The sequence below is a fragment of the Canis lupus genome, chromosome 10 (assembly GCF_011100685.1).
Source record: "Canis lupus familiaris isolate Mischka breed German Shepherd chromosome 10, alternate assembly UU_Cfam_GSD_1.0, whole genome shotgun sequence".
Lineage (NCBI taxonomy): Eukaryota > Metazoa > Chordata > Mammalia > Carnivora > Canidae > Canis > Canis lupus.
The window spans coordinates 21,105,573-21,133,201 of NC_049231.1; the positions used below are offsets into that span (position 1 = coordinate 21,105,573).

Consider the following 27,629-nt stretch of genomic DNA (forward strand, 5'->3'; position numbering starts at 1 on the left):
ACTTCAGTTCCTCATTTTGTGCAATGAGTCTGATGGCATCGTTGCATAAGGCTGTGTGAGGTCCCGTAGTCGGGCACCTGCTCCTTGTCCAGACTGTGCCCAGCGCACACTCAGTGTAACCTGGGTCGGAGTTGTGGGGGTTCAGGAGACACTTGTCAGCGAAGCCAGCGGCAAGACGCAGAAGCAAGGCAGGAGCAAGGAGGCAAGAACGGGGTGTGGCCGATGCTGGAGATGTGCTTGAGCTCAATCTCAAGGTTTTGAGGGAGTCAAAGTCTTTGCCTTGTAACCTTACGGGTTGTGGACGCCGGCTGCCTCCTGGAAAATCATTTGTTCATTTGACAATTGCTTATTGAGCACTTAACTGAGTGAGAACCAAAGCAGATGTGATGATGGTCCCCATGGAGCCCACGGGCTGGCGGGAGATAGGAAGCAAGTCATGGCATATTATCCTTAGTGTCACAAAGGGCACGCTAGATTGTTAGCATAGAGAATACCAGTGAATATGTTTGGGAGGGGGACGGTGTGGGCTCCTCCAACGTGAGATATTTACGCTGGGGTCACACAGAACCAGGGGCCGAGCAAGAAGATGGGGTGGCGAGCGGAAAGGCCTGGGGGTAGGTACTAGTTGGGGGGTTTGGAATGTGTTTGACCGTGGGCAAGCCCGCACACACAGGGAGGGGACTCATAGAGCTCTTCCCACCCCAGGTGTCCCCCAGCCTGGAAGCCATTCAGGGACTCCCGTGGAGTGGCGGCGGGGAGACCACACTCTGGAGGGAGAGACTTAAGGTCTTGAACCAGGCCCAGCGATGCCTGCTGCGCCCCTTTGTCTCCCGCGTCGCCTCCCCGCCACGGCCGGCAGGGGGCAGCACGACGCCGCGCCGCGGTCCCTCTGCATCTGGAGAAGCGCTACGTCCCGGTCCTCCCGGGGGAAACTGAGGCACAGAGCGACAGGTTGAGATCCAGAACGAACCCAGGCGCCCCGCCGCTCGTCCGCCGGGACCCTCGCCCCCCCGGGCAGCTTCGGAAGCCAACCCGGTGTGGGGCTTGGGAGGCCACCGGGGAGGGCGGCTGGGGGTTCGCGCAGACCCGAGCCGGGAAGCGCCATCCTCGCCCCTGAGACTCGGGCTGGCGGCGGTGGGGGGGGGGGGCGGGGTGCGCCCCGGACTCCGCGACGGGTCGGGGACGCGGCTCACCTCGCAGCCCCGCCGGGCGTCCGCGCCGTGGCCACCGGGTGGCAGCATTCGCCCGCGCGCCCGGCTCCTCGGGGCTCCCCACCCCCCGGGGCGGCTCCCGGCCCTCGGCCGCACTGACCCGGGCGACCGGGGCGCTGGGGCGCAGGGGACACCGTGAGGCAGGCTGCCACCCTTCACTGCTCTCTGTGCCTCAATTTCCCCGCCTGTGATTAATCTCCAACGTCCCTTTCATCTGGGGACCCTTCCCATCCGCAGGCTCCCAAGGCTGCACCCGCGGGCCTCCGATGGGGAGCCAAGGAATGGCCTGCCCACCCCTGTCCTGGCCAAGCTTTAGGGAACTGAGAAGGATTAAGGGGCAGTGAGTTGAGCGGGGACAGGGGACGAGGGTAGGTGGGTTCTGAGCTACTGTTCCCCGCCCTGGGCTTGGCTCTCTGGGACTCAGGGTGGCTGGAAGCAACTGCCCCCCCGGGGCGCCCTACACCCACCCCAGCGAGTCTCCGGTGGCCCCTGGTCCTCGGGAATTAAGTGCTTCCCGGTTCCATCCACTTGCCCAAGAGGGGCCAGCTTGAGGGCGTCCAGGGCTGTGACCCCGTGGAACAGGAGAGGAGCCTGGGCAGGACAGCCGTTAGGAGGCGGGTCACTGGCACACCCCAGGACAGACAGAGCAGGGCCCAGCAGGGTCTGCCGCCCGGCCACCGACTTGCAGGGGCTGTGCCAAACTGGACCGCTCTGGGTATGCAAGGCACCGCGGCCCAGAGAGCTCCTGTTCTGGGCTCTGAAGGTGAACACTGGGCCCCTTGCTGTGGAGGAGACTGAGCAGGCTGGGGGGACCAGAGGCAGTGGAGGGAAGCAGAGAACCCTGAGGGAAGGGGGGCCGCTCCTAGAGCCAAGGACGCCCCTTAACATCCTGCCATCCGTCCCCATCCTGGTGATTAGCCCAATGGCTTCTGCAGGAGGTACTCGAGCCATCTGCCTGCATTGGGCCAGGCCGTCTGTCCCTTCCCTGTCCCCTCTGAGTTAGTCTCTCTGGCAGCAGTGCTGACAGGTAGGGGTGACCCTGGGTGCTGGAGGAGGGCTCCGATGGAGGTCTGCAAGGGAGGCAGCGATACTTGGGCTAAGGGTGTGGCCTAGGGGGACCCCAAGTGCATAGTTGCTGCCGGGAGGGGAAGCACGCCAAGAACGGCTGTGGGGGTGGGTGGTCTCCACTCCACCCTCCCCACTAGAAATTGGAAGCCGAGTGGCCACCACGACCTGTACAGGACGTTCCCCTGTGCCCCACCCCCCCTTGCTGGGGGCAGAGGAGCGGCCAGCCCCACTGCAGGTGTCTCTTCCCAGCCGCACCCTCCCCGGCGGGCCACCCCCCCAACTCCGCGCACCCAATCCTCCTCCCCCCGCCCAGTCCCAGGAGGGCAATAGGAAGGGAGCGGGCCTGGGCAGGGGGGTGTGGATGGGGGGGTGGATGTGTTTGTGTGTCACGGGGGAGGGAGGAGAAAAGGGAGGGGAGAGCCCGCGAGCGAGGGAGAGAGAGCGCGCGGCGAGCGAGGAGGGCGGGCGGGAGGCGGATCCTCCTACCTGGGCCGCGCTCGTTCTCTCGCAGCTCGCTTGCAGGGGCCGCGAGTCACCTGGGGAGGCGGACAAGTGCGGACACATTGGCCGCCGCGGCGCTCGGCGAGGCGCGCACGGCCCCAGGCGGCTGCGCCCAGTGGAGGCAGCGCCCGCCCGCCCGCCCGCAGTGCTCGGGCCGCGGCCCCGCCGGCGCTCAGCGCGCCCAGCGACCTCTCAGCCCGGCTCCGAGGTCGCGCTTCCCGGCCCAGGTCACTGCCCAGGCGCACGCGGCGGGGGCGGCGGCGGCGGCGGCGCCCAGCTCACCATGGTGGCAGCGCGCGCCCAGTGCCCGCGCGTCGCCGGCCGCCCGAGCCGCAGCGCTGGCTGAGAGCGCTCCGCCGGAGCCCCCCGCCCTTGCCAGCCCCCCGCCCGGCCCGCGCGTCCCCTCCGGCCGCCGCTGTCTATGGCGCAGCCCCCCTCCCTGGATCATGCACAGAAACTTTCGCAAGTGGATTTTCTACGTGTTTCTCTGCTTTGGCGTCCTCTACGTGAAGCTCGGGTGAGTATCCCCGTGGGCAGGGGCCACAGCCCCGCGTGGGGGCAGCGGCGAGGACCGGGCTCCAGGGGCTCTCCGCGGACACGTAGGGCCTGAGGGGGCGCAGGCGGCTCCCGGGGACCCGAGGCTGGCCTGTGCGTGGGACGTCGGCCCCGACCCCGGAGCGCCGGGTCCTCGCGAAGCGCGCCGAGTCGGGGCCGCTCTAAGGAGGGCAGAGCGCGCAGGCGGCGGCGGCCGGGCTCGCGGGTAGCGGCGAGCGTGCCCGGCGCGTACTTTCACCTGTTTGGGCTCCAGGCCCCGGGGGTGGGACGCGCCTTCCCTCCCCCGGGCTGCGCTGGGCGCCGAGCCCGGGCCGAGCGCTCGCCGTCTGGAGGGCGCGCCGGGGCGGCAGCCGGGGGCGTCGGGCGGCCGGGAAGGCCCCGGCGGGCGGGGGGCGAGCGCCCCGGCCCCGAGCCTGCAGGCCGGGCACCTGCCTGGGCCCTTCGACCCTATCCATCACCCGGACGTGTTGAAATTGCCTTGACAACTTGTCCGGCTGGCTCGCGATGGGCCGCGCGGAGGGCCCGGCCGCCTGGGGCTCGGTCCTGGGCCCGCGCCCCCGCCCCCGCCCCCGCCCTGGGCCCTCGGCCGGCCCCCTCTCGCCGCGCTCCCCCTGTGCGGCCCGGCGGGCGGGCGGGCGGGCGCCCGGCGGGCCGCGCTCGCTGCTCGCTGCAGTAGCTGCTCCGAGTCGTATTTCCACATTCCTGAACCTAGCCGAGTCCTTACCTGTTGAGCCGCGATCTCCTTTAGACAGAATCTGTCTCGGCCTCGCTCGAAGTGGGGGTGGGGGGTCGATGTGACCGCGACGGGGGTGCGGTGCACCTCACCCCGGGCGCCCGCACCCCGCGCCCCTACCGAGCAGTCGGGCTGGAGCACAGCCGGTGAACAGCCCCGCCGGAGGCGGAGACGCGGCTTCCCCGGCTGCCAGGTAGAAGCCCCACCTGAGACTCACCTCGCCTCTCACCCGCCCTTCTGTCGCCCCCTCCGCCATTTTACAGATGGAGAAACTGAGGCAGGGTGGGGGCTGCAGAGGCAGGGCTGGAAGACCCCGTCCTAGCCTCACTCTGCAGGCCTGGGCGCCTGGTTTATTGTGGGTCCCTATAGGCTGAGTCCCTCGGTGTTTGTTTATGGAGGTGAGGGTGCCAGGGGGTGGGGGCTGGGAGGGAGGCACGGCTTGGGATCTCCAGCAGTCCCTGCAGCTCCTCTCCCTGTTCCCCCAAGTACTGGGCAGCCCCTCCTGAGGCTCTCTCTGGTTTTCAGCACTTGTCCGCTCCTGGCAGTCCTAGAGTTCAGTTCCCGTTTTAAGGATCAGGAAACTGAGTGAGGGAGGCCAAGTCACTTGTCCCCAAGAGTAAAAGGCAGAGCCAACCACTCAGCCTAGCACCCTAGCACCCATTTCTCAACAGGAGTCACTGAAAAGAACTCCTCCCTCACCCCCCACAACTTGCGGGAAGCGCTCTATGACCTTTCCCTCCCCACCCAGGCAGCAAAAGGAGCTCCTGCTGGTGCCCAACCTGGTCTCCTGTGGCTGGTTGAGGGGCTCAGAGGCCTAGGCCCCCCCCCCCCCATCCTACAGACACAAGGCAGCTTCCCTGTCCCTTCTGTAAATGGGAGTGCAGCTCTGGCCATCGTGAACATGGTGGTGGCTGGTGTCTGCGTAGAGATCAGTGAGTGTGACCCAGCCTGTGTGCCCAGGCACTTGTACTCGCTTCTCTGGGAGTGTGCAAGAGAGCCAGGCTCTGCTTTCTGCTTCCATTCAGGAACCCTGGTGTGGGCGATCCTTCCCCTGCTGTGCCCCCTAAAACACACACTCCTGGGGGGAGAGGAGAAAACCTAGTCTCCAAACACCCCTGCAGAACCACATCTGGGAAAAGCCAGGGAGCCGCCCTGGGATGTGCTCAGGCGATGGGTCTCAGCCTCTGCCACCACCACAGCCCCTGCCTGCCTGCCTGCTCACCTGCCCACCCTGGAGCAAGGGGCTTGCCTTCTTTGCAAGCCATCTTGGCTGCACAGGGCAGGGAGGATCAGGAGCGGAGCCCAGATGTGACCTGAGGGGTTAAAGACTTAGGGGCCCAGTGCGTTAAGGATGAGGTTTGGGACTCATTCCTCCCCCTCACTCCTTATTGGTGGCTTTGGGTGGGTGCTCCCATTCTGCCTCTCTCATGCGAAAAGTGGGGTCACAGCAGCTCATCCTTCATCGGGTACTGTGAAGATTTGTTCTGGGTGACTGTGCCCTGGGGGGAGAGGTGGGGCTCCCATAAACACCTGCATGCACCAGACAAGCTTTTCTCACTGTTAATGACTCTAGCATCACCACCCCAGGGACTCCTCCAGATAGTGGATTTTAGGGCCATAGCAGTTCCAACCAATGTCAGGGATTGCATGTATTGGGGAGATATTCTGGGGTCATGCCCCCCGCAGCCAACACCTGTGTGTGCACTTTTGTGAATGTACACCAGGAACCTCCCTCACTGGTGCACATGCAGCCACCACACAGATGTGAAGCCCCTGGGGGGAGCTCCCAGACCAGCAGCGATGGTGAACTCAGACCTCACAATCCCTTTGGGGGATCAGGGCCCCCAAGAGTAGGCTTGCCTTAAATTTTGAGCAATTTCAAAACAAATGACTTTGGGGAGTCACAGTTCCTCACTTTTGGACTGAGCAGCCTCCAGGCTGTGGCCCTCGGGAAGAGGCTAAGCCAGGGCAGGAACAAGCCATTGGGATCTGGGCACCCTCTGCCCACAGGAAATGGGGTCAAGAAGTCCCAGGATCAGCCCTGCTCCATTCCTGCCCTATGAGAGGCAGAGGGCCCAGGGGGATGAAGGTGAAGCAGGCAGCTCCTTCCTTCTGGATGCCGAGCATGAGTCTCCATGCCAGATCTAGAAGCTGGGAAACACCTCACCCCTGGGCCACTGGCCATATCATATGGACCTCTCTTGTCATCATCCCTGCCTTGTGCTTTCCCCCCAGCTGAGAGGGTCTACACTGCATCTGGAAGATCATTCATAGGTAGACAGGCTTGGCAGACAATAGGAAGTGGGTTTCTGGCCTTAAAAAAAAAATCACTGGAAGAAGAAGGATTGTTTAGAATTGTGTCTTTGAGGATCTGCTCCTCCCTACACCTATCCCAACCAACCCCTCAAAGGAGAGCAAAAGAAGTGCGATGGGGAAGCCAAAGCTGGGGACCTCTGTGAACCAATTAGGGGTGCCTTCTCGCTGCCTCCTCCAAAGAGGCCCTGAGGCAGGACCCTACAGAGACACCAGTGCGCATGTGCACAGGTGAGCCCTGCCTGGCAGGGCCTGGTTGGCTAAGGTGAGAGCGTGCGACTCACAGCCAACCTAACCAAACCCAGGGGCGCACGCAGGCAAAGGTGCAGCACACACAGTGCATCTGTGCGCACACACCTGCGCCCTCGCAGACGCGCCCACGCTCCCGCGGGCACACACAGGCACATGCAGGCACATGCAGGCGAACAGAACAGACTCCCCAGCACAGCCCCCCAAGAGGAGCGCACGCCCCGCGCGCTTGCGCCGCGGTGCCTCCCCCCAGGTGCACCCTCCAGAGCAGACCAGAGCTGTGTGGTTCCCCGAAGTTGGGCGGGTGTGTGTGTGTGTGTGTGGAGGGGTGCGGGCCGAGGCGGTTCGGGCAAGCCCTGGGGGCGGCTCCTGTCGCACGCTCCGGTCAGCCTCCCCTTTAAAAAACCCGCCCGCAGAGGAGGCGGATGTAGGGGCGGCCCGTCCAATGGCAGCTGCGCGCCTCGAGAGACTTGGAGACTCGAGCCAGAGCGAGCGACAGAGCCGGTTCCGACCGATCGACGGACGGAGGGCTAGACGGCCGCCGAGGCGCACCCGCTGCCCCCGGCCGTGCCCTCGCCCCGCACTCCGGCCCCAGCGCCCGCCGCGGCCCCAGCCCCAGCCCCATCGCGATGCTCGGCCCTGGCGGCGGGGCACCGACGAGAACCGCGCCGGGGCCCGCGCGCCCGGGTCCCTAGCGCCTGGTGTCGCCGCCCCGCCGCGGGGAGGGCCGCGGAGACCCCGGCCGCAGCTGGCCCAGGAGCCCTGCCCGCCGGCCCACCATGCTCCTGCTGTCGCCGCGCGGCGCGCTCCTCTCCGTGTACTGCCCGCAGATCTTTCTCATCCTGTCCAGCGGCAGCTACCTGTGAGTGCGGCGGCCGCTCGCGGGGCCCGGGGTGGGGGGCGCTCCTCGGCCTCCAGCGCGGGGGCCGCGCGGGCAGGAGACTCAGAAGAGTCCCTGGGCGGGGCACCGGGCGCCCGACGCGCTCGGTGGGCTGGGGACATTGCGTGTCCTCATCTGCCCAAGGCACCGAGGTGGAGGACTTGGGGGGCGGCTGCGTTAGTGAGAAGCGACGGCTTTGGGGTCCGAGAGCGCGTGGCCCGCGAGAGGCCCTGCTGCCCGGGTGGGTCGGACTGCGCGCACCGAGCGAGCGCCACGAGGGGAGGGCGCGCGGCGGCGCCGGGATTCCCTGCGCATCCCACCCGCGTCTCGGACAAGCGGGATCCCCCGCCCTGTAGACGTCCGTGGGGCCCGCCGGTCGTGCAGCCCTCGAGAGAGCCGCCCGTGCACACCCGCTCCCCGCGCACACACCGGCGCACACGTGCACACTGCGCCCCACCGGACAGTGCCCAAGCGGCCCCGGGGTGGCCGCTGCCTGTCGCGCCTTCCCGCTGCGCTGAGCCGCCCGGCCCCGCGGCTGCCCACTCCTCACCTGGGGGCGAGGGGGCCGCGCAGCGCGGGGGCGGCTGGCCGGGGTGCGCCCCTATCCAGGCCGAGGCAGCCCGGAGGGAGCGTGGGCGCGCGTGTGCGCAGGGTCGGGCAGCGCCCCCCGGGCTCGGGCAGCTCCCGGCAGGGCCCGGCCGGGCCCAGGGAGCCGAGGGGCGCGTCGGCGCTGCAGTGGCTTCTCCTGATTCCTAATGGGACGCATATGCTCTGGCCTCCGATTTAAAAAGAAGTTTGATTTATGGAACCGCCGTTTGGGGGAATTTAAGCTGGATGCTACTGATTAAACCTCAGAGCTCGCTCTCCCTCCCCTCTCGCCTCCCCTCCTCCTCCCCCTCCTTTACACGCGGGCCACGTCCGGGGTCGCCTCACGCGGCCAGAGGGGGCAGGCGCTGCCTCCCGCTCCCCGCGCCACCCCCACCTCCCGCGCGGCCGCAGTCCTAATAAATCGCCGCCCCCCCCCCCCCTTTTAATAGGGGCGCAGCCAATTTCTCCTCCAGCTCCTAGGAAATTACTATCCTACCAGTTTTCCTTCTATAAATAGTCGCGCATCTTGAAACAAAAGTTCGCAACCGCAGCCAGATGCTGCGAGGCCCGCGGTTTCCCGGGCTGTGGGACATAATTACAAGGTCCAGGCGCAGAGAGTGCTCCAGGCCCGGCGGGCAGCCCCGGCAGCAGAGGCTTCGCCTGGGGAAGGGGAGGGGGGAAAGGCCGCCCCAGGCATCGCAGGGGCCGGATTGGGCCGGCCCCATCAGTTGGGGAATCAGGCTAGGGAAGTGCCGGGCCAGAGAGTCCTGCTTCTGGCATCCCTCCTGGGAAATGGATCGAGCTAGGGGGGCCTTGGAATCCCAGCCTCCAGTTCTCAGAGGTCAGAGGTCAGGAAGCCTCCCCCTCCCCTGAAAACTGCGCATTTCAATGTTAAGCTAGAGAATCCACCGCTACTATGGCTTACGAAATCCTTCTTGGAGCTAGGTGGCTGAGGTTTGGCATCAATGGGGAGGAGTCCAAGGGTAGGAAACCGGGAGCCCTCCGGGGGTTGCCTGGAGTAAGAATCTGAGAGCAGGAGGTGGGCAAGGTGCTGGAGGGCTGGAGAGGACAGAGGACGGCCCAAGGCAGCAGTGAGGGGCTCTGGGGCAGGTGGTGGCCAGGATGCTTGTGTAGACCTACAGAGCTGGCCTGCAGTAACTACCATCTGCGCCCACACAGGCTCGCTCCTTGCATATTCACTGCCAGCTTTGTTGGGAAAAATTCTCTGAGGGCGATAGTTTTCCAAACGTTCCTGGGCCAGCGTGGAGTCCCAGGGTGGCGGTGGGGGGCAGCAAAGCGCATTGTGCCCCAGCACCAGCCCAGCCTGACCTTCAGCCCCCCACCCCTTCCTGCCCCTGGGGTCGGGGGAGAAAGTGCTGATGCCAGGCTGTCCTGAGCAGACTATATTAGCTGTTCCCCTGAGCAAGAGAGGGAGGCTCTGGGGTTTCCCTGGCCCTGTCTGGTGGGTACAGGGCTGGTGGGGTGTGGAGGATGCTGTGGGTGTAAGCAGGGCCCTGGTGATGCAGATGACAGTGAGAATGGTGGGAAGACCCTCGTGGGTGGCTATGTGCCCAGGCTCGGGATGCAGGTGAGGCGGCCTGTGCAAAAGTGCTTTGTGAGCAGTTGGGAATCAACAGTAAGCCCACCTCACGTCCGCAGGAACACTTAGGAAGGTCGGCCCTGTGGGATCTGAGGATGCCAGGGGCAGGAGGGGCCCTGGGCGGAGGCTTCTTTCTGCTCCAGAGAACTTTCCAGAAGGCATCCCACTGCTGGGATCACAGACACTGGTGGACAATTGATCCTGCCCTTTCCATCTGGGCTGCTCTCCCAGCTCCTTGTCTTGGGCTGTGGTCCGTGCATAGCGAATCCCAGATGCATGCCTGGGCCCCTGCCACTGATTGGGTCGGACGGGTGTGCTGGCCTGGAAGGGCCTCGAGCCCCCGCCTGATGCTGAGCTTGGCTGGCTGGGTGAGGCAGCTCTGGCCAGCCTTGCCCTTCTCTGCGCCACTGTTGTCAGAGCAGAAGCTTCCAGGGCCAGTGGGGGGGTCAGTGAGGGCCCAAGGGAGAGCAGGTGGGGGCCCGCAGGCCATGACGAGGCTGCGGTGCTGGTCAGCTGGCACGGGGGCCTCGTGCCAGGACCGGGCTGGCCTACTGTCCAGGGCAGGTCCCTTCCGGTCTTGTTTCCTTCTCCCAGATGTGGAGGTTGGCTGCAATGATCCCCCCAGGTCTTCCGGTACGAGCTCTCATGGTGACCGCCCGCTCTGGGTTGCTGAGTGAGTCATGGGTGACGGGGTGGTTACTCACCGACCACCTGGCTGCGGGGGGGTGGGGGTGGGGGGCGCTCACCACTGTCCTGCCGAGGCTGGGCCTCTTCCCGGCTCCGCCGCTGTGGCTTTATTGGTGGTGCCAACCGCAGTCCCAGAAACCCTGTGGGCATGACCCCGGAGGGCGGGCGTTGCTGAATCAGGCCCCCTCCCCTGGCACCGAGGCCTGAGTGGCAGCAGAACGGGGCCACCCAGTTTAGCGTGGATTGGTTTCCCCTTGGGAGCGGCAGCTGCCAGCCTGCAGGCTGTGGCCGTCCAGGTGCGGGAGCTCTGCTCTGTGGCCTGGAGGCTTCTCTGGGCCACAGTCCCCTCGTCCATCGCTGGGGGATGGAGATTCTTCCTTTCTGCAGGTGCAGGTTGGACCCGCAAGACACTGGGATTCCAGGGCGTGCGTGGCTCGGTGCAGCGGTGTGCACACGGGGGCAGTGTGGCGTGCACATAGGGAGTTAGCGCCGGAGCTGCCCAGGGACCCCTGGCCTGGCTGCACGAATCCTTATTCGAATCACAAAGTGCTCCCAGAGCCTTTGCCACATGGTGGGTCCGACTAATCAAAGCAGGGATGGTGCGCTCTGGGGATGACTTCTTCCCACCGTGTAAGGGAGGAAGGGCCAGGAGGGGAAGGCGGGTCCTCAAGTGCTTCCTCCTGGCCCTGGGGTGCTCCACAGCCGCGTTAAGGCCCGCAGCGGAATGGCTTGTTTTCAGACCGAGTTTCCCTGGAGTCCTCGCTGATCAAGGGTTCCCATCCCTGCCCCTTCTCCTGCTGCCTGGGTGCCACCAGGGCCAGTGGGACTCAAACTTCTGGAGTGGCCGTGGGGATTCGTCGAGCAAATGCGGAGACGTGCCCAGCTGGGTGCTTGTTGTACAGTAGGTGCTCGAGCGATGGGGTCACTCTCAGCCATTGGGAGCGGGGAGGCTGGCCACCTGTAATGCAGAGGGAGGGCTGGCGGCTGTATTTGTTCAGGGGTGAGTGTTGAATTCCCCGGAGGTGTCTCAGAGGGCTTCCGGGAGGAAGTGGCCCCTAGATAAGCAGAGAGGCTCTCTCGAGGTCACACAGGACCCAGCGTACTAGGCAGGTATGAGATGCTCTGCGGGAAGGAGACCACCACCAAGAGAGATGGTGTTTGAGACCCTGACCACTCATTGTTTCCACACTGGGCTCCTTTGGGGATGCCGTGGACACAGACCTAGCAAATTGCATTCCCCGCCCCTCATGCCAGCCTCGGGGGTCAGGGGGCCAGGGCTGCATCGCCTGTGGGGCACCCAGAACTCCTCCTGGGGGGTCTGGGCCATGGCTCTATGGTCAGACCTGAGGGTGGTGGCAGGGGAGGGAATGGGATGGGATGGAAGTCTTGATTGGAGACCCAGGCCCTCCCTCCACTCAGGTTTGGGGGGCACCCAGAATAGGGCCCCTTTTTGTGCGGCCCATGGCCAGTCACCTAACCTCTGGGGGCCTTTCTCCCCCCAGGACAGACGGAGGGGCTCAGCTAGTTGCCCTGGAGCCTCCATTCTGCATGGCCGGGGGTCGGGCTCAGATGGGGCTCAGTCCCCCCCCCCCACTCCCCCAACAAGGGACAAGAGGCCGGGAGCTCTCTCTTGTCAGATGAAACCTCGACCCAGGGCTCCCTCAGCCTGATGAAAGGGTCATTGTGTGGTGTGGGCCGCCCGCTGGCCAAGGACAAAACCTCCGTTTGTCCTCCTTCCCTGGCGCGGGGCTGGGGCCTCCCCTTGGGCTGGCTAGCAGGGTGGGGGTGGGCACAGGTGCGCTCCCTCCTCCCTTTCTCCATCTTCCCGTCTCCATCACAGAGCTGCTCAGCCTGCCTGGGGCCCCTCCCGGTCCTGCCCTCAACGCAGGGTGTCCTCGCCCTCCTCCCTCCCTCTGAGTGGGGAGCCCCAGGCCTGGGCCAGCCCAGTGGTTGGTAGGGAAGCGGTGAGCTCTCCAGCCCTGGAAGCATACAAACAGGTGCAGGAGCGAGGGCCAGGGATGCCAGGCCAGGGCCCTGGCTGGAAGGGAGCCAGCACTCCCGGGGCCTCCGTGCAGCGCGGCCATGCGGTGTGGTCGGCCCTCTGTGACTGAGGGCACGCAGGCCCCGCGCAGGCCATCCGGCAGCCGTAGCGGCGAGCTCGAGCTCGGTGCAAGCCTCTCCCAGCCTCAGCCTCACGCCACAGCAGGTGGCTCCTGAGCTCTGAAGATGCCACGAAGCATTTGGTCTGAGGATGTGAGTGGAACACACTAGAATTGTGCAGCCCAAGTGGCCATCCTCTGCGGACCCTGAAGCCCACTAGGTGCCCAGAGCAGGTTGGAGAGGACACCACCCTGGCCACAAGCGGCTCCCCGGGCATCAGCCGCAGCCTCCAAGCCAGCATCCCCTTACAGTCCCATCCCGGTAACGCGGTGGGCCTCCAGAGCTTTTCAGACCTCATCCCCCCAAGGCCACCCCCGTTCCCGACCCTCCTCCATGGCCTCCCAGATGGGAGGTGCTTCCTGTGCTGGGCCCAGCGGGAGCTGTGCAGGAAGCAGCCTTGGGACAAGCATGGGTGGTGTCTCGGCTGCCCTCCCCGAGGCAGGCGTTGGTGCCGCCAGGGTGCCAGGGGCCAGCATGCCCGGGGGTCTGGAGCTGAGACCTAGGCCCTCGCTTCCCAAGTGGCAAACAGACTACAAGCCCCTTTGAATGGGAGTGCCTCTAGAAGGAACTGGCCGCTCACCAGACCCCTGCCTGGGGGCACAGGGCTCTGCGTTCCACTCTGGAAGACTCCGGTGGCCTTGGAGAGGCCTTCTGTCGCAGGATGGATGGGTGCGCGCCAGCTGGGGTCTGCTCCGGGTTTGTTTCCTCCCTGGATGCTGGAAAAGCTCCCCGAAGAAGGGCCACCTCGGGTAAGGGGTGAAGTGAGGAGTATGGGGGGCAGAGCGCCGAGTAACTCCCTGGGTCACGCTCGAGGTGGCTGAGCTCGGACTCGAACCCGGGTCTGTCTGGCTCCCGGGCCCCTGCTGCTGCCGCCTTCTCATTGGCTATAAGCTCATGGGGGATGAAACCAACTTCTCCCGCCGGTTAGAATTGTCTGGTGCCCAGGAGTCATGAGGCTCTGAGTGAGGGCTCTCTCTCTCTCTCTCTCTCTCTCTCTCCCACTCTCCCTCTGTCTCTCTCTGTCTCTGCCCCCCGCCCCCAAATTTAGACTTGGAGCCAGACAGGCAGCTTTCCCTCCAGGCGTGTGAGGGGACCAGGCACCCCTCAGGTTTCTGCTCCTGGGTGCCCCCTAACTTGGGCCCTAACCCAAGGGCCCTAACCTGCTGACACTGGCTCAGTGGAGAGCGAGGAGGTGGTCCCAGCAGGCCAGCTCATGACCCTCTAGGTTGGGTCTGCGTGTGTGGGGCTGCCTGTGCCGTGGACCTCAGGGCTCCCTGTCCTGCCGTGGGCTGTCTCTGTGGGTGATGGGTCTGGATGCTTCTGGCCCCTCCTCCCCCCATTCCTGCCCAGCCTCGTCACTACCCTGAGCTCGCTCTTCCCAGCAGCTCCTGAAGCCTCCATGCCAGTGACGGGGGCTGGCCACGTGTGCAGGGGTACCTGGGAGACCCCCTCCTTCCCCGTCACGTCCGCAAAGCCCTGTGGTGTCCTCCGGGGCAGGGGCCCCTCACGCATCGGCAGTGAGGGTGGATCGATTGGGGAGGCCTCTCACAGAAGGTGGCCTCCGGCCTGGGAGCCCCGGGAGAGTGGTGTTCTTGGCCGGGGGACAGTTATGGGGCAGGCAGGGGGCTTGGGGAGTGGGCAGCAGCCGTCAGGGTGGGGTGGGCCCGTGGGAGGGGAGGTCAGAGGGGTGGCAGGGAGCCCCGGGAGGGAAGGTCTCAGGTAGAGCAGGGTTGAGTGGCTTCATTGCCACCTGAGGAAGGATGCTGGATGGGATGGGGCCTCGCAGGGGAGACGGGGAGAGGGCGGGTCCTGGCCCCCCACCAACATGGGGGGATTTCCCTGAGGCAGGACCCACAGGGTGCACAGGGGGCAGAACGTGGGTGAGGGGGGCTATCAGCACAAAGCCCTTGGGGGCCAGGCTGTGGTAGTGGTCGCGGGATGGCCCAGCTCCCTGCCCCCAGTCTGGCGCCCGGCACAGCACTTGGTGCTAACTTGGTGCCCAGTAAACACCTCTCGAGTGGGCAGTTGGCTGCCCCTGCATCTGGGCCCCTGTGAGGCCTGTTGACCTGGTGGGGCCCGCCTGCCCCATGGATGCCAGAGGCTGCCAGGGCAGGGGGTGGGCACAAGGCTGGGCTGGGGGCTGGATGGCTTCCTGGCCCCTGGACTCCGGTCTTCCTGGGGTGACTTCACGGCTGGCGGGGGAGCACCGGGAATTTCCAGGTGCGGCTGACAAGCCCGCCCCCTTCCCCCATCCCTTCTTCCCTGGGGGCCCATCCTGTGGACCGTCCACCCGTGTCAGGGCCCGTGGGGGGCTCAGGTGGCACACGGATAGACCCGGCCCCCATCCCACCCCAGTAGGGTTGTCCCTCTCCCGCCTTGGTGGCACTGCCCCAGGGTGGAGCACGATGCCGCGGCCCACGACATAGGCTAGGGTGCCAGCACCCTGTGGGGGGCACCAGGGCTGGCAGGGAGCACAGGACAGGGAGTTAGCAGCCCGGCCCTGGTTGCTCACTCTGTCTCCAGGAGCTCAGAGCACGGGGTGTGGGAGACCCCAAGGGCACACGCCCTGGAAGTGCCAGGTCAGGGCTGCTGTTGGCTGATGGCTGACGGCTGAGAGCTGCCCCAGGCGCCTGTGGGTCTAATGTCTCAGACCCTGGCCGGCTGTGTAACCCAGCGGGGCTTCACTCCAGGCCGTGGAGCCCGGAGGTGTGTGGGACGGAACCCCTCCCTCACCCCTCTCCCGTGATTTCCTTTCCAGCAGCTCTAAGAGCCACGAGGCCAGGAGGGAGGTGTGGCGATTGCACTTGTTGGGACATCATCTTTGCTGTCCAGAGTCTGCCCCGGGAGCAGGGGGGGCAAGGGGAGGCTCCTGCTGCCCCAGGGGACCTCAGCCACACATTGTTTCCAGTCCCTTCTAGAGAGGTGGGCAGAGTGGATGCTTCCAGGCGAGTCTGAGTATGAGTTCGGAGGGACCCTGGCTCCCCCTCCCTGCCTCCCTTCAGAGGTAGAAATTCCTGCAGGGGGGCGAGGAAAAAGGGAGGCTGAGGAGACAGGTCCTTAGGGCCTGGAGCAGGGAGCCCAGGAGTGGGGAAGAAAGGCCGCGGGGCTGGTCCTGCTCCTGGCCCTGATTCCCAGTCTCTGCCTTGTGTCTGTGTGGCCTTGGACGGGAGGTGGAGGCCCGGCTATGGAAGGCAAGGGCGGCGCTCAGGACTCCAGGCTGCTGAGGCAAGGCTTGGGGTGGGAGGGGGGTTGCTGGGTCCTGTGGGTCACCGCAGCCAGCCTGGTGAGGGCTGGAGTGGGCTGCTCCTGGGGGGGAGTGAGCACCCTGTCCCATAAAGCATCCAAGCTGAGGCAGCTGGCTGGGGCACCCTGGTGGCCCAGGAATTCTCAGGGGGTGCAGTGCGGTGCACGGTGAAGGAGCTGTGCCCGGGCTGTTCTCACCCCAGCTTTGGTTAGGGCACATGGCAGGGCCGCAGAGCTGGGGAGAGCCTGGGTGGGGGTGGACTCGAACTCTGCTCTGAGAGGCCCTGTGGCCCAGGCAGGCCCCCTGCCATCCGTCATCCTTTCCTGGAAGCCCTCCCCCTACCCCCCCAGGACGCCAGCCTGGGGCACGGTCTCAGGACCCAGAGCGCTCTGCTCAGAGGTGACGACTCAGTGTCCCTTGCCTACGGGGACGTGGCCCCCGAACCCACTGCTCACACCGTGTCCGGAGTAGCCCGGAAGGCTGAGGTCCTGCCTGGCACATCAGGCGCCCAGACTCCCAGCCTGGCCGCGGGCCAGACTCCCTGCCAGCTTCTTCCCACCTGTTGCCCTTGCCTGTCTGTCTGTCCATCTGCCCTGAGGTTTCAGGCTGACGTCCTGGTCACCCAGGCCTGCAAGGTGGCCCAGTGGCTGGCAGATCTGGGGCACGAGGGCCTAGGCCCAGGCCAGGGCTAGGTGCTCTCATCCCTGCTTGGGCCTCAGCTCAGCATGTGGCCTCAGCTGCCACGCACCTTGAGGTGTCAGTGTCCCTACCTGTCCCATGGGCAGTGGTGGGAAGGCTCAGGGGTAAGGGCTGGGAAGGTCCCGAGTATAGCGGAAGGGGCGGGAGTATGTCCATGGCCTGGCCAGACAGGATTGTGGCCTCCTCAGGAGGCTGGCTTAGCTGTGACCGCGCCGGGAGTGGGGACAGAGGGGAGACCGGGGAAGGCTTCTCGGAGGAAGAAGCACCAAGCTGGGCCTGGGATCTCGCCCAACTGCCAGACGGGTCTGGGGCCTTTGTCTTTGCTGGTCAGTGCATCTCGAACCCAGGAGTGTCCCGACGGGCCCCGGATGCCCAACCAAAGTCTGGAAGTAGCTGCGGTCGGAGGTCAATGACCCGGGGCTCTGCGGTCACAGTGACTGGATGAGGTGCCGATTTCACTGACCCACCAGATGTGGGGGCCGATGGGCCCTCCCGGCCCCGGGCACCCCTCATCCACGGGGGAGAGCCCCCGGCCGCGCTCGCCCCTCTCCAGCAGACCCAGCCGAGCCCCAGCCCCCTGTGCACTGCCTGCTCGCTCCCAGGACTGCCTGGTTTCCCTCCAGGGTGGGGTCCCAGAATGCCAGGCCAGGAATGCCAGCTATGTGGGGAGGGCGGGCGGCGAGCACCCGCCGGGGGCGCGAGGGAGCAAGCGGACGCTGTGCTCTCTTCCCCGGGAACGCTGCGGGCAGTGAGCTGAGCGGGGCAGTGGGCTGGAAAGATTGCAGCAGGCGGGCCCCACGGTGGAGGGAGCCGGCCCGCAGGAGCCCCCCCGCGGGCAGGGGCTGCTCTCCCCACTGGACAGATGGGCAAACAGAGGCCCACGAGAGTCCGCAGCCGCGCAGACCTCGAGCGCAGGACCCCAAGCCCTGGGAACACTGTTTAGGAAACAGACACAGGTAATGCTTCGGTCCCTCACTACCTGCAGGTGGGGGGCGGGTCTGGGGGGAGCAGAGGGATGGCTTCATTTCCCAGCAGGGCCCCTTCCCGCCCCCGCCCTCTCTCTGCACCTGCACCTGCGCTGGGGACGGCCTTTTTGCCACCCCCGCGGCTCCCTGTCTGTCAGTTAGGCTGGCCAGGCCAGCCCCGAGGAGCCGCAGCGGGGACGGGGTGGGATGGGGCAGGGGGTGCCACTCGGGAAGGGTGGTCATCCTCCTCCTTCCAACTTCTTCCGGCCCAGGCCAGGAGGGGAGATGCCATTTGCCCAAACACGGCTCATGCTCCCTGTTTGCAGATGGGAAGATTGAGGCTCAGAACAGACCCTGAGGGTGGCCTTCCCGAGGTCCAGGGGTGTCCCTGGGCCCCACGTGGCATGCTGAGCAGGGCCGAGGGCCCCAGCAGAGGCAGGAGACGGACAGACTGAAGGAACCACCAGGAGGCCAGGTGGGCCCAACGCCCCCCAGGGCTTTGTGTAGCTATGTCTGGCTCTGTCCCACCTGTTACCCTGTCCCTCCCCACAGAGGAGGCCTGCGGGGACCCCGCCGGTGCCAAGCTCCGGCACCGTGCTGGTGGCTTGGTGGGGGACGGTCTGCAGAGTGACCCCAGACCTGGAAGACATCCTTATGCCCATTTGACAGGCAGGAGCAGTGAGGCCACCACCAGCTGCGGCCCCGCGAGGCCGGGGGACAGCCCCTTCCGGCCCACCTGTGGCTGGGAAGCTCTGGCCCCCCGCCCACCTGACGGAGAAGCTGGTGGGACGTGGGGCGTGGGGCGGGGTGGGTGGGCGTGGGGGCCAGCTGCCATCTTCCCAGGTATTTGCCCAGTTACTTCCTGGACGAGTGGACCCAGGCCCGCCTCCCTGGCTGATCGCAGATAATTAGAACATTCTTCAAATATTTTGCCGGAGGATGCCCGAGAAGGAAGAATTATAAAGCGCCCGGGGCCAGGAGCGTGGGCTGCAGGAGCTGTGGGCAGCTGGGCAGCCGGGGCCAGGGCCAGGGATGGGGCCCCAGAGAGAGACCGGGGATCTGGCCCGAGCCCCACCAGCCTGCCCCCACCTCCCAGGGAGCTGGGGCCGGGTGGGTGCTGGGCCGTGTTGGGGATCCCTGCCCTGGGGAGCTCACAGCTCGTGAGGGTGGATAAAGCTTACCCCAGACGGCCTAGGAAAGGCCCGAGGGGGTCAAGCACAGAGTCCTGGCCCCCCTGGGGGGCGGGCGGGTGAAAAGGCCTTGGAGGATGGGCTCTGCCATGGGGAGGTCAGCGGGGCTGGGAGGAGCACAAAGGTGCAGGGGTGGGGTGCTGTGGGAGGATGGTGAGCGATAAGGGGGGCCTGGGGCCAACCTCATGGCTGGAGGCCTGGCTCAGGTCCGAGGCTGCCATCCTGCTGTGTCGGGCAGTGACATGGGTGCTCCAGGGGGCAGAGGGGGCACAGAGGGCTGCCCAGGGGGAAAACCTCTGTCATCACTGCCGACCTCCCTAAAAGTGGTACGTGCCACCTGAGCAGTGGGGGTGGGGGGGCAGGGAGGGGCACATGTCCCCGCCCCCCGCCCGTGGCCCCCTCTGGTTCCTGTGGCTTGTGGGGGAGGGGGTCTGGGATGCTGAGGTCCAGTAGGCTCAGTCATGAGGTCTGAGTTCTGGGAAGTACTTGGATGCTGCGTCTGCCCCATGGAGTGCTGCCCTGGTCCTAGCCTAGGGAACATTCCCAGGATTCTGTGGTTGGTTCGGGGCAGGGGCTGCTCCTGCCCAGAAGCCTGGGAGTGGGGGCGTCTGCATCACGGCTGGTGCTCGGCCCAGAGGGTGGGTGCAGAAGGAGAGCTCGGGCCGGGCTGGGTCGGGGTCCCGCTGCCGTGGGGCCATTTCCCCCCTGCTGGGACGTGTTGATCCTGGGCTGTGGTTTGTGGGGTCGGTTGCTGGGGAGTTGGTAAGAGAAACGGGATCCTGAGGTGGAGGTGGCTCCTAGGACACACGGCCACATCAGTGCCCATGGTTTTAGGGCCCTGTGCACAGATCAGATGGCTCGAGGCTTCCTTGGGGGCTGAGAGGCATATGTGCCACGTGGGCCTGGGCCTGCAATGACGCCCTTTCTCTCTGGCTCTTAAATTAAAAAGGCACAGCTTGTGCCGTCACTGGTGATGCCAGTGGAGCAAAGCCCTTTGGAGGTCCACTTCGGGGTGGCCTTACCCCACGGGCCCCAGCCCCGCTCTGCCCACCTCCCACAGCTTGATGTGCTGGTCCTTCACTGGGAAGGCTGACATTTCCACGATCGTATGTAAAGTAGGAATAAAAGCTAATTTTCATTCATTTATTTATTTCCTAAAGATTTTATTTATTTATTCATGAGAGACACAGAGAGAGAGGCAGAGACACAGGCAGAGGGAGAAGCAGGCTCCCTGCGGGGAGCCCTATGTGGGACTCAATCCCGGGACCCGGGGGTCACGCCCTGGGCCAAATGCAGACATTAAACCGCTGAGCCACCCAGCATGCCCCCCCAAAACTAATTTTTAATCAACCTGTAGAAGTCTAAGTGAAGGTGGGGGCCTGCCACGAGTGTCCGCGGCCACCTGCCTCACTGAGGACGTCCCCGCGGCGTTGTGCTCCCCGTGCGAGCTGGGGTCTCTGTCCCTGGAAAGGCCCCTCAGTGGGTGTGAACGATTCCATTCCTACATTGTACTCATTCGCTCTGTCCTTCATTCATTCCCGTGTTCCATGCTGACCGCGGAGGGTCGGCCGTGCCTGGCCTGGTGCCGCATGCGCTGGGGAATAAGACAAGGCCCCTGCCACCCTGGTGCCAGCAGCAGGGACTGGGGGTTGGCCTGCTGGAGAGAGTTTGTGACTCAGCCCCTGGCATGAGTTGGGGTCCTCCAAATGCAGCCTTCTGCCCCCTGGGGACCAGCAGGGGAGGATGGCCCTCCAGGTAGACGAGTGACCACCCCCCAGCTGTCTCTGAGGGGCAGGGACAGGGATGATGAGGCACGGGCCAGTCTGGGAGCAGAAGTGTGGGTCCCAGCCCCTGTCCCCTACTTTCCTTCCCTGAGCGACTCAGCAGGTGGCTGGACCTTTCTGGACCTCTGGTTCCTATTCCGAGAGAATAATAATAATGATAATAATAATAAAACACCTTCCCACTGAGGGGAAGAATCCAGCACATGCCAGGTGCTCGCTCTGCCCTGAGGCGCTAATTCTGAACAGCTTGGGGGTCTACGTTAGACTCTTGGCTGCTGGGACGGGATTTGGAGGCTCGTTACCTCCTGAGTGACGCAGGGGTGTCCTGTGTGGGACGAGGGAGGGCAGGATGGCTCTAGTCCTAGGCGTAAATGAGATGCTGGCTCCCCCATTGGACTCCTCTCTGGGTCTTGGGGTCCCTGATCATGAGGTGACCTGGATGCTATTCTTCAAGGAAGTTGATAGAAGGAGGCTGCCCCAAGGAGCCCCTGGGCTGGGCCTCGGCAGGAGGGGGGGCTTGACCTACACGGGGTCTTAGCCAGAGTGGCCGCGGCCCTGCACTCTGTCCTCTCCCAGCCTCGGACAGCCCTGGGAGGCTGCCTGGCAGGGCCTGGCCCCGCTGGTGGCCCGGCTCCTCTGGGCACAGGGACGGCGGCAGGTGCGCAGCTCTGCACACGGGCCTCCAGGGCTGGGAGGGTGCAGGCTGAGAGCGGGAGGGCACCGTCTGGCACAGGCCCAATTATGAAGCCCGGCATCCCCACGCCAGCCCCCAGGGGGTCCTGTCCACCCTCCTCGTTGCCCCAGGAACCGCTGAAACAGCCTGTCTCTCTCCTCTTTCTTAAAAAAATTATTTTATTTATTTGAGAGAGAGTGGGGGGAGGGGCAGAGGGAGAGAATCTCAAAAAGACTCCCAGCTGAGCACGGAGTGGGATGATGATGACTGATGATGACGATGACGATGACTGGGCTCCATCCCAGGGCCCTTGAGATCATGACCTGCATGGAAACCAAGATTCGGATGCTTAACCCATGGAGCCACCCCGGTGCTCCAGCGTGTCTCCTTTGGGGAGGGGGGTTCACAAAGGCTGAGGGCCCAGTGGGGACAGGCTGGCTGCATCTGTGGGTGGAGCCTGGCCGGGATGGGGGTGGGGAACCGGGCAGGTGGGCAGCCCGCAGAGGATCTAGGCTGTGAATGCCCTTTGGCTTTTTGTTTGTTTGTTTTTTAGATTTTATTTATTTTCTTTTTACTTATTTGAATGAGAGAAAGAAAGCAAAGAGGATGGGGAGGAGCAGAGGGAGAGGGACAAGCAGACTCTGTGCTGAGCGCAGAGCCCAATGTGGGGCTCAAACTCATGACCGAGATCATGACCTGAGCTGAGATCAAGAGCCAGACGCTTAACCCACTGAGCCACCCAGGTGCCCCCTGAATGACCTTTGATCCTGGGGCCTCTGTGAGCCTGGATTTGGGCTGCACCCTGGCCTATCTGGCTCTGCTTGGAGCCGGGGCGGGGGGAGGTGGTGGTGGGGGGCTGGCCCAACCCCGCAGAGGCCTCCCCAAGGACCTGCTGCTGCAGGAGGGGCCAGCACCCCAAGGCCGGGCGCACACCGACAAGGCGCAAGGGGATGACTGTTAACGTTCCTATTGAATTTCTTAAATGTGCTTTCCTTAATTTATTGTAAGAAAACTTTTCCTTCTGATTTTGCCAGCCCTACAAAGTTCTGGATTGCTATATTTTGCTTTTTGTTGAGATATAACTTACGTAAAGTGCAGAAGTCTCCAGTGAGCTCAATGAGTTCAGGTCAGTAATGAGTCCTCCGTGAGGGTTAATAGTGGCCAACCGTGACAACCGTGACACCCGCTCCTCATAGGCCCAGCATCATGTGCTCTCCCTGCAGCCTGACAGACCGGGGGGCTGTCACTACTCCCACTTGGCAGATGTGGAAGCCGAGGCACAGAAAGGTTAAGGAGTTTACCTAAGGTCTCACAGCCAGGAGGAGGCAGGGCCAGGGTTCCAACCAAGCTGGCTGGCTCCAGTGCTCACATGCCGACCCTCCACGGGGCTGCCGCATGGGTGACGGGGAACCCGGCTAATGCCATAGCAAGTGTCCCACCCTCGTGGCCACTTCTTTGCCATCTCTCACCGGGCGGTGGTCACCTGGCCCCTCACTCTCTGGCATCCCCTAGTCTGAGAGGCAGCCCTGACCCCTTGGGACCTCTGGCAGGTGGGAAGAGCTTCCTGTTGTCCCTGGTAGCCCCTGATGGCACCCAGTGACCGGTGCCAGGATGCAGCAGGAAAGCACATCCCCATCCCCTGCTGCCTTCAACACCTCTGCTCTCACATTGGACACCCGTCTGGTCAGCAGTCCCAGGCTTCCTGCTCCTCCCTCTCCTGCAAGCTCCCTTCGTGACGCTGGTCCAGGCCAGGGGTGAGGAACATTTCCAGATTTTTGGCTTTGCCCACGCCTCCTGGCATCTTGCCTTTGTTGCCAGGCCCCTGAATAGCACGAGGAGATGAGCCTGGAGCAGAATCTTCCGTGGACAAAGTTGGCTTCTCTGTGCTCAGGGCCACTCCGAACCTCCTTGCTGGCTCTCCCGGGGCACCTGGGTGGGCAGCTGGAGGCTCAGAAGCCACCCGGGGGGCCCTTGCTGCTTGGGGTTGAGAGCCAGGCCCACCCTGTGGGCAGCTTGCGGAGGAATAAGACTGCCACTTATTCCAGGATGCGGCCTGCGCTCCCCCTCCTCCCCCTCCTCCCTCCTCCCCTCTCCTCTCCTTGCCCTCTTCCTCCCACCCTCTTCTCCTCTCCTGAGGTAACCAATTTCTAGTTCTCAGGTATATTTGCCTCTTTCCACTCTGGCAGATTCCCTAACAGGGCTGGTGGCCCACAGCTGCTGCCTCCGCCCTCCCAGTGGGAGAAGCAGGGTGGCCAAGGCCTGGGGAGTGGCCGGCCGAGGCCTCTCGGAGGGCAGTGGTCAGACTCGCTGTGAATGCAGGCTGCGGGCGAGGGAAGGGGCCGGTGGCTGAGACCTCACCCTCCAGCAGTGGAAGCTGTCCATAAAGCTGGAATGAATTAATGAGTGACCTTGGGGGATTTTAAGCAAGAGAGGCATTTAAAGCTGTGTTTCGAGACTCGAAAGTGGGCATAGCATCTGCTCTAGGCCGTCCTCTGGTACTTGTTATGCACCTGCTGTGTGCGGTGCACTGGACCACAGCGCTGCCTCCGCCTGAGTTCTGGAAGCGGAGACCGGGCTCTGAGCCTGGCTGTGCAGCCTCAGGCCCATGCCCTGGCCTCTCTAGGCTGCAGTCTGCACGGCTGTAACCTGGGGCTGTAAGGAGAGAGGATTGAGACCCAGCAGCGGCCCGTATTGTCCGCGCCCAGTGCTCAGAATGGGCGCATTTAATATTGTGAGTGGAGAGATCCCCCCATTGTAAGGCAGACGATTCCGAAATGATTTCTGAATTAGCGGCTGTATCCGGTTATTTATGCTCCTGGTGCAAAATACCGTGTGACTGTATTCCCTGATGCCTTTACTTCACCTTTGACCCACACACTGGCTGCAGGGGGCTGGCGGGCGGCTCTTGGGCATCCCACTCCATCAGCCCCACACGTCCTGGGATGCCTACAAGCCAGGATCAGTCCCTTTCTACCTGTCCCCCCCCCGATGTCCAAGCGTGCAGAAGTCCCATGTATTGACAGAATTTTATTTTATTTTTTAAGATTTTAAAAAAAGATTTATTTATTTATTTATTCATGATAGACATAGAGAGAGAGAGAGAGAGAGGCAGAGACACAGGCAGAGGGAGAAGCAGGCTCCATGCCGGGAGCCGGACGCGGGACTCGATCCCGGGACTCCAGGATCGCCCCTGGGTCAAAGGCAGCTGCCAAACCACTGAGCCACCCGGGGATCCCTTTTTAAAGATTTTTAAAAAATTATTTATTCATGATAGTCATAGAGAGATGAGAGAGAGGAGAGACACAGGCAGAGGGAGAAGCAGGCTCCATGCCGGGAGCCCGATGCGGGACTCAATCCCGGGTCTCCAGGATCACGACCTGGGCCAAAGGCAGATGCTCAACCGCTGAGCCACGCAGGCTCGACAGAATTTTAAAAAATTGTGCTTACTTGACGGGATGAGCACTGGTGATAAGCTATATGTTGGCAAATTGAACTCCAATAAAAAAATAATAATAAATAAAAAAATAAAAAATTGTGCTTAAAAGATGCATCACATACAGTTTGCCCTTTTAACTGTTTTGAAGTGTGTCCTTCGGAGGCGCATCAGTGCACTCCCCCTGCTGGGGGCTCCGTAATAGTCACTGTCGTCACCCCCATGCCTCCTCTCTGTGGCCCCAGGCGACCATGGGTCCACTTTCTGCCTCTCCGGTGGTGCCTTTGCTGGACACTTCATGTGAATGCGACCACACGATGTGCAGTGTTTGTGTCTGACTTCTTTCATGTAAAATACTCCCGGGGAGCCACGCTTCATCCCCGTTTCTGACCAAATAGCATTCCATGGCACAGATGGAGCACACCTGTCTGCCCATTCAGCCACTGGTGGGGACGTGGGTTCTTTCTGACCCTGGGCTCTGCGGATAGTGCTGCTGTGAACATGCACGCGTGCACAAGCTCTTGCTTGAACACCTGTCTTCAGTCCTTCAGGGCACAGACCAAGGAGTGGGATTGCTGGGTTCTAGAATTCTATGTTCCGTTTTCTGAGGAACTTCCCGACCGTCGTCCACAGCGGCTGCCCCATTGTCCCCTCCCGCTGGCGATGCGCGAGGGTTCCGGTTTCCCCACGGCCTGCCAACACCTGGTGTTTTCTGTTGTTTTGACCTGTAGGCATCTTAGCGGGTGTGAGGTGGCACCGCACTGGTTTTGATTTGCCTTTCCCTCGTGAGCAATATTCAGAGTCTTTTCACTCGCTTGTGGGCCGTTTCCTGCTCTTCTCTGGAGAAATGCCTGTTCAAGTCCTCTGACTGTTTTTTAAATTGGATTGTCCTCTTGTTGTGAAGATGTAGGAGCTCTTTCGGATGTGATCTTTGAGTATTTACTCATTTGTCCGGCCATTCACAGCTACAGGGGGTGGGCAGCCCCCGGAACCCCGCATTTAGCCCAGACCTGGTCCTGTGCTCAGGTGCTTGTGGTCTGCTGAGGAGGCTGGATGTGGAAAGAGCCACGGTGAGAGCCCACGGGTGAGGTTGGGACTCGCGGGACAGGTGCCCACCGTGTGCTTCCTCGGTGCCTGGGGGCCAAGAGGTTTGAGCTCGGGGGACTTGCACGTGGGCACATGACATGTAGAGTTTGCCAGACAGAAAAAGGGAGAAGGAGCGGCATCCCAGGCAGGGGACCCGCATAAGCGAAGGTGGCTGGGTGGTGGGAGGCCAGATCCCGGGAAGCCTCCGATTCTACGCCAAGGAGCCTGGGGAGCTATGGATGGGCTTTGAGCAGGGGAGTGACATGGTCAGACCTGGGTGCCGACAGGGGACTGCCTGGAGGCGAGAGACCAGGGCTGCAGTGATCTGTTTCGGCCCCTGGGGTCCATCCTCAGTCCAATGGGGTCCCTTTGCCCAACTCCTCCCCCAGCAGGGTTCTTACCCCAGGCAGCAGGGGCTCTGCAGCCTGGAGACTGCTGCAAGAATTTGGGTCTGGGGAGCTTGCTTTCAGCGTCCAGGATCCCAAGCGGGCTCCTTCCCGAGGCGTGGAGGCTGGTTCCCATCCATCTCAGTTCCCCGGGTCGGTTTTCTGAGCATCTACAATTACTTTGGGCTGAATTCCCCAGATTCCAGCCCGCTCCCAGCCCAACCCGCCCAGATGCTCTTCCTCCATGCCAGCCTCGGGCATTTCTGCCATTGTGCCCGTGGGAGACCCAGGGGGGTCTTGGCCAGATTAGCGAGTGGGGCGGGCAGGCCGTGGGGATTGAGTGTCGCCGGGGCTCACGCCACACGGGGACTTTCCCAGCTGGCTGTGGGTGCTTGGCTGCCCTGGAAAAACACTGACTTGTTTCTCTCCAGAAAGGGGCTGGCAGCCAGCGGGCAGGAACAGGGAACTCAGTGCGCCAGGAGGCCAGGGCCGTGGGCATCAGCTTTGGGGAGCTCCTCGTGGTCTCCCTCATTCCCACACTCTGTCCCTCACCCAGCCAGCCTGGCCTCTTGTTTGGGAGCCAGATGCCACTCTGAAACTCAGCTGTTGCCCACGGGTGTGCCCAAGCCAGCCCCCCCACCCCTTCCAGCACAGTGTCTGCCCTCGTCTGGGTGCTCAAAACCAAATAACTGGTACAGCTTCTGAGGGACACAGTTTGGTGGTTCCTCAAAAAGCTGAAAAAATGATCTTATGACCCAGCAATTCCACTCCTGGGAATATGCACCCCCCCCCAAATTGAAAACAGGGACTCAAACAAAAACTCACACACCCGTGTTCGTAGCAGCACCGTTCACAATTGCCGAGAGGCGGAGCAAGCCAGTGCCCCGCCACCGGGGGAGTAGATACACAGGAGGTGGTCCCTCCACAAAATGGAATATTATTCAGCCATAAAAAGGATGGAAGCACCGACACCTGCTACAATGTGGCTGAGCCTGGGAAGCATGATGCTGAGCGAAAGGACCCAGGCAGGAAAGGTCACCTACTATGTGATTGCATCTCTGCGGAATGTCTAGGACAGGCGAATCCACAGGGACAGAAAGCAGATTTGTGGTTGCAGGGCCTGGTACGGGGGGCGGGGGTGCGGAGAAGGGGGTAGGGAGTACCTGCTGAGAGGCATGGGGTTTTCATTTTGGGGGTGGTGACAACATCCTGGAATGTGGTAGAGGTGGTGGTTGCATGTCTATGAGCCACAGAACTGAACGCTTTAAAAATGGTTAGCTGCATGATCTTTTTTTTTTTTTTTTAAAGATTTTATTTATTTATTCATGAGAGACACAGAGAGGCAGAGACACAGGCAGAGGGAGAAGCAGGCTCCCTGCAGGGAGCCCAGTATGGGACTTGATCCCAGGACTCCAGGATCACACCCTGAGCCGAAGGCAGGTCCTAAACCCCTGAGCCACCTAGGGATCCCCTAGCTGCATGATCTGCGAATGTCACCTTGTGACATGAACATGCTGACGCCACCTCTGTGCACAGAAAGTGAGTCTGGCGGGTGCCTTCCTGTCTCTGGCCAGGGCCCGGAGGGCAGAGGGTGCCAGATTAATTATACGGCACCCCCCTGGGG

General features: G+C 63.2%; 1 protein-coding gene across 5 annotated transcripts in view; it reads left to right on the forward strand.

Annotated features, from left to right (window-relative positions):
• The first annotated feature begins 3,157 nt into the window (after positions 1-3,157).
• WNT7B (Wnt family member 7B) overlaps positions 3,158-27,629 on the forward strand; it is a 49,118-nt gene continuing 24,646 nt past the window's right edge. For 2 of the 5 annotated variants that reach the window (XM_038550215.1, XM_038550219.1), the window contains exon 1: positions 3,158-3,297. In XM_038550215.1, the coding sequence (XP_038406143.1) occupies positions 3,227-3,297 (71 nt within the window). In that variant the 5' untranslated portion in view covers positions 3,158-3,226. Of the gene's footprint in view, positions 3,298-7,383; positions 7,493-25,127; positions 25,604-27,629 lie in introns of those variants that run through there. The other 3 variants (XM_038550218.1, XM_038550217.1, XM_038550216.1) reach the window with 3 other exon arrangements.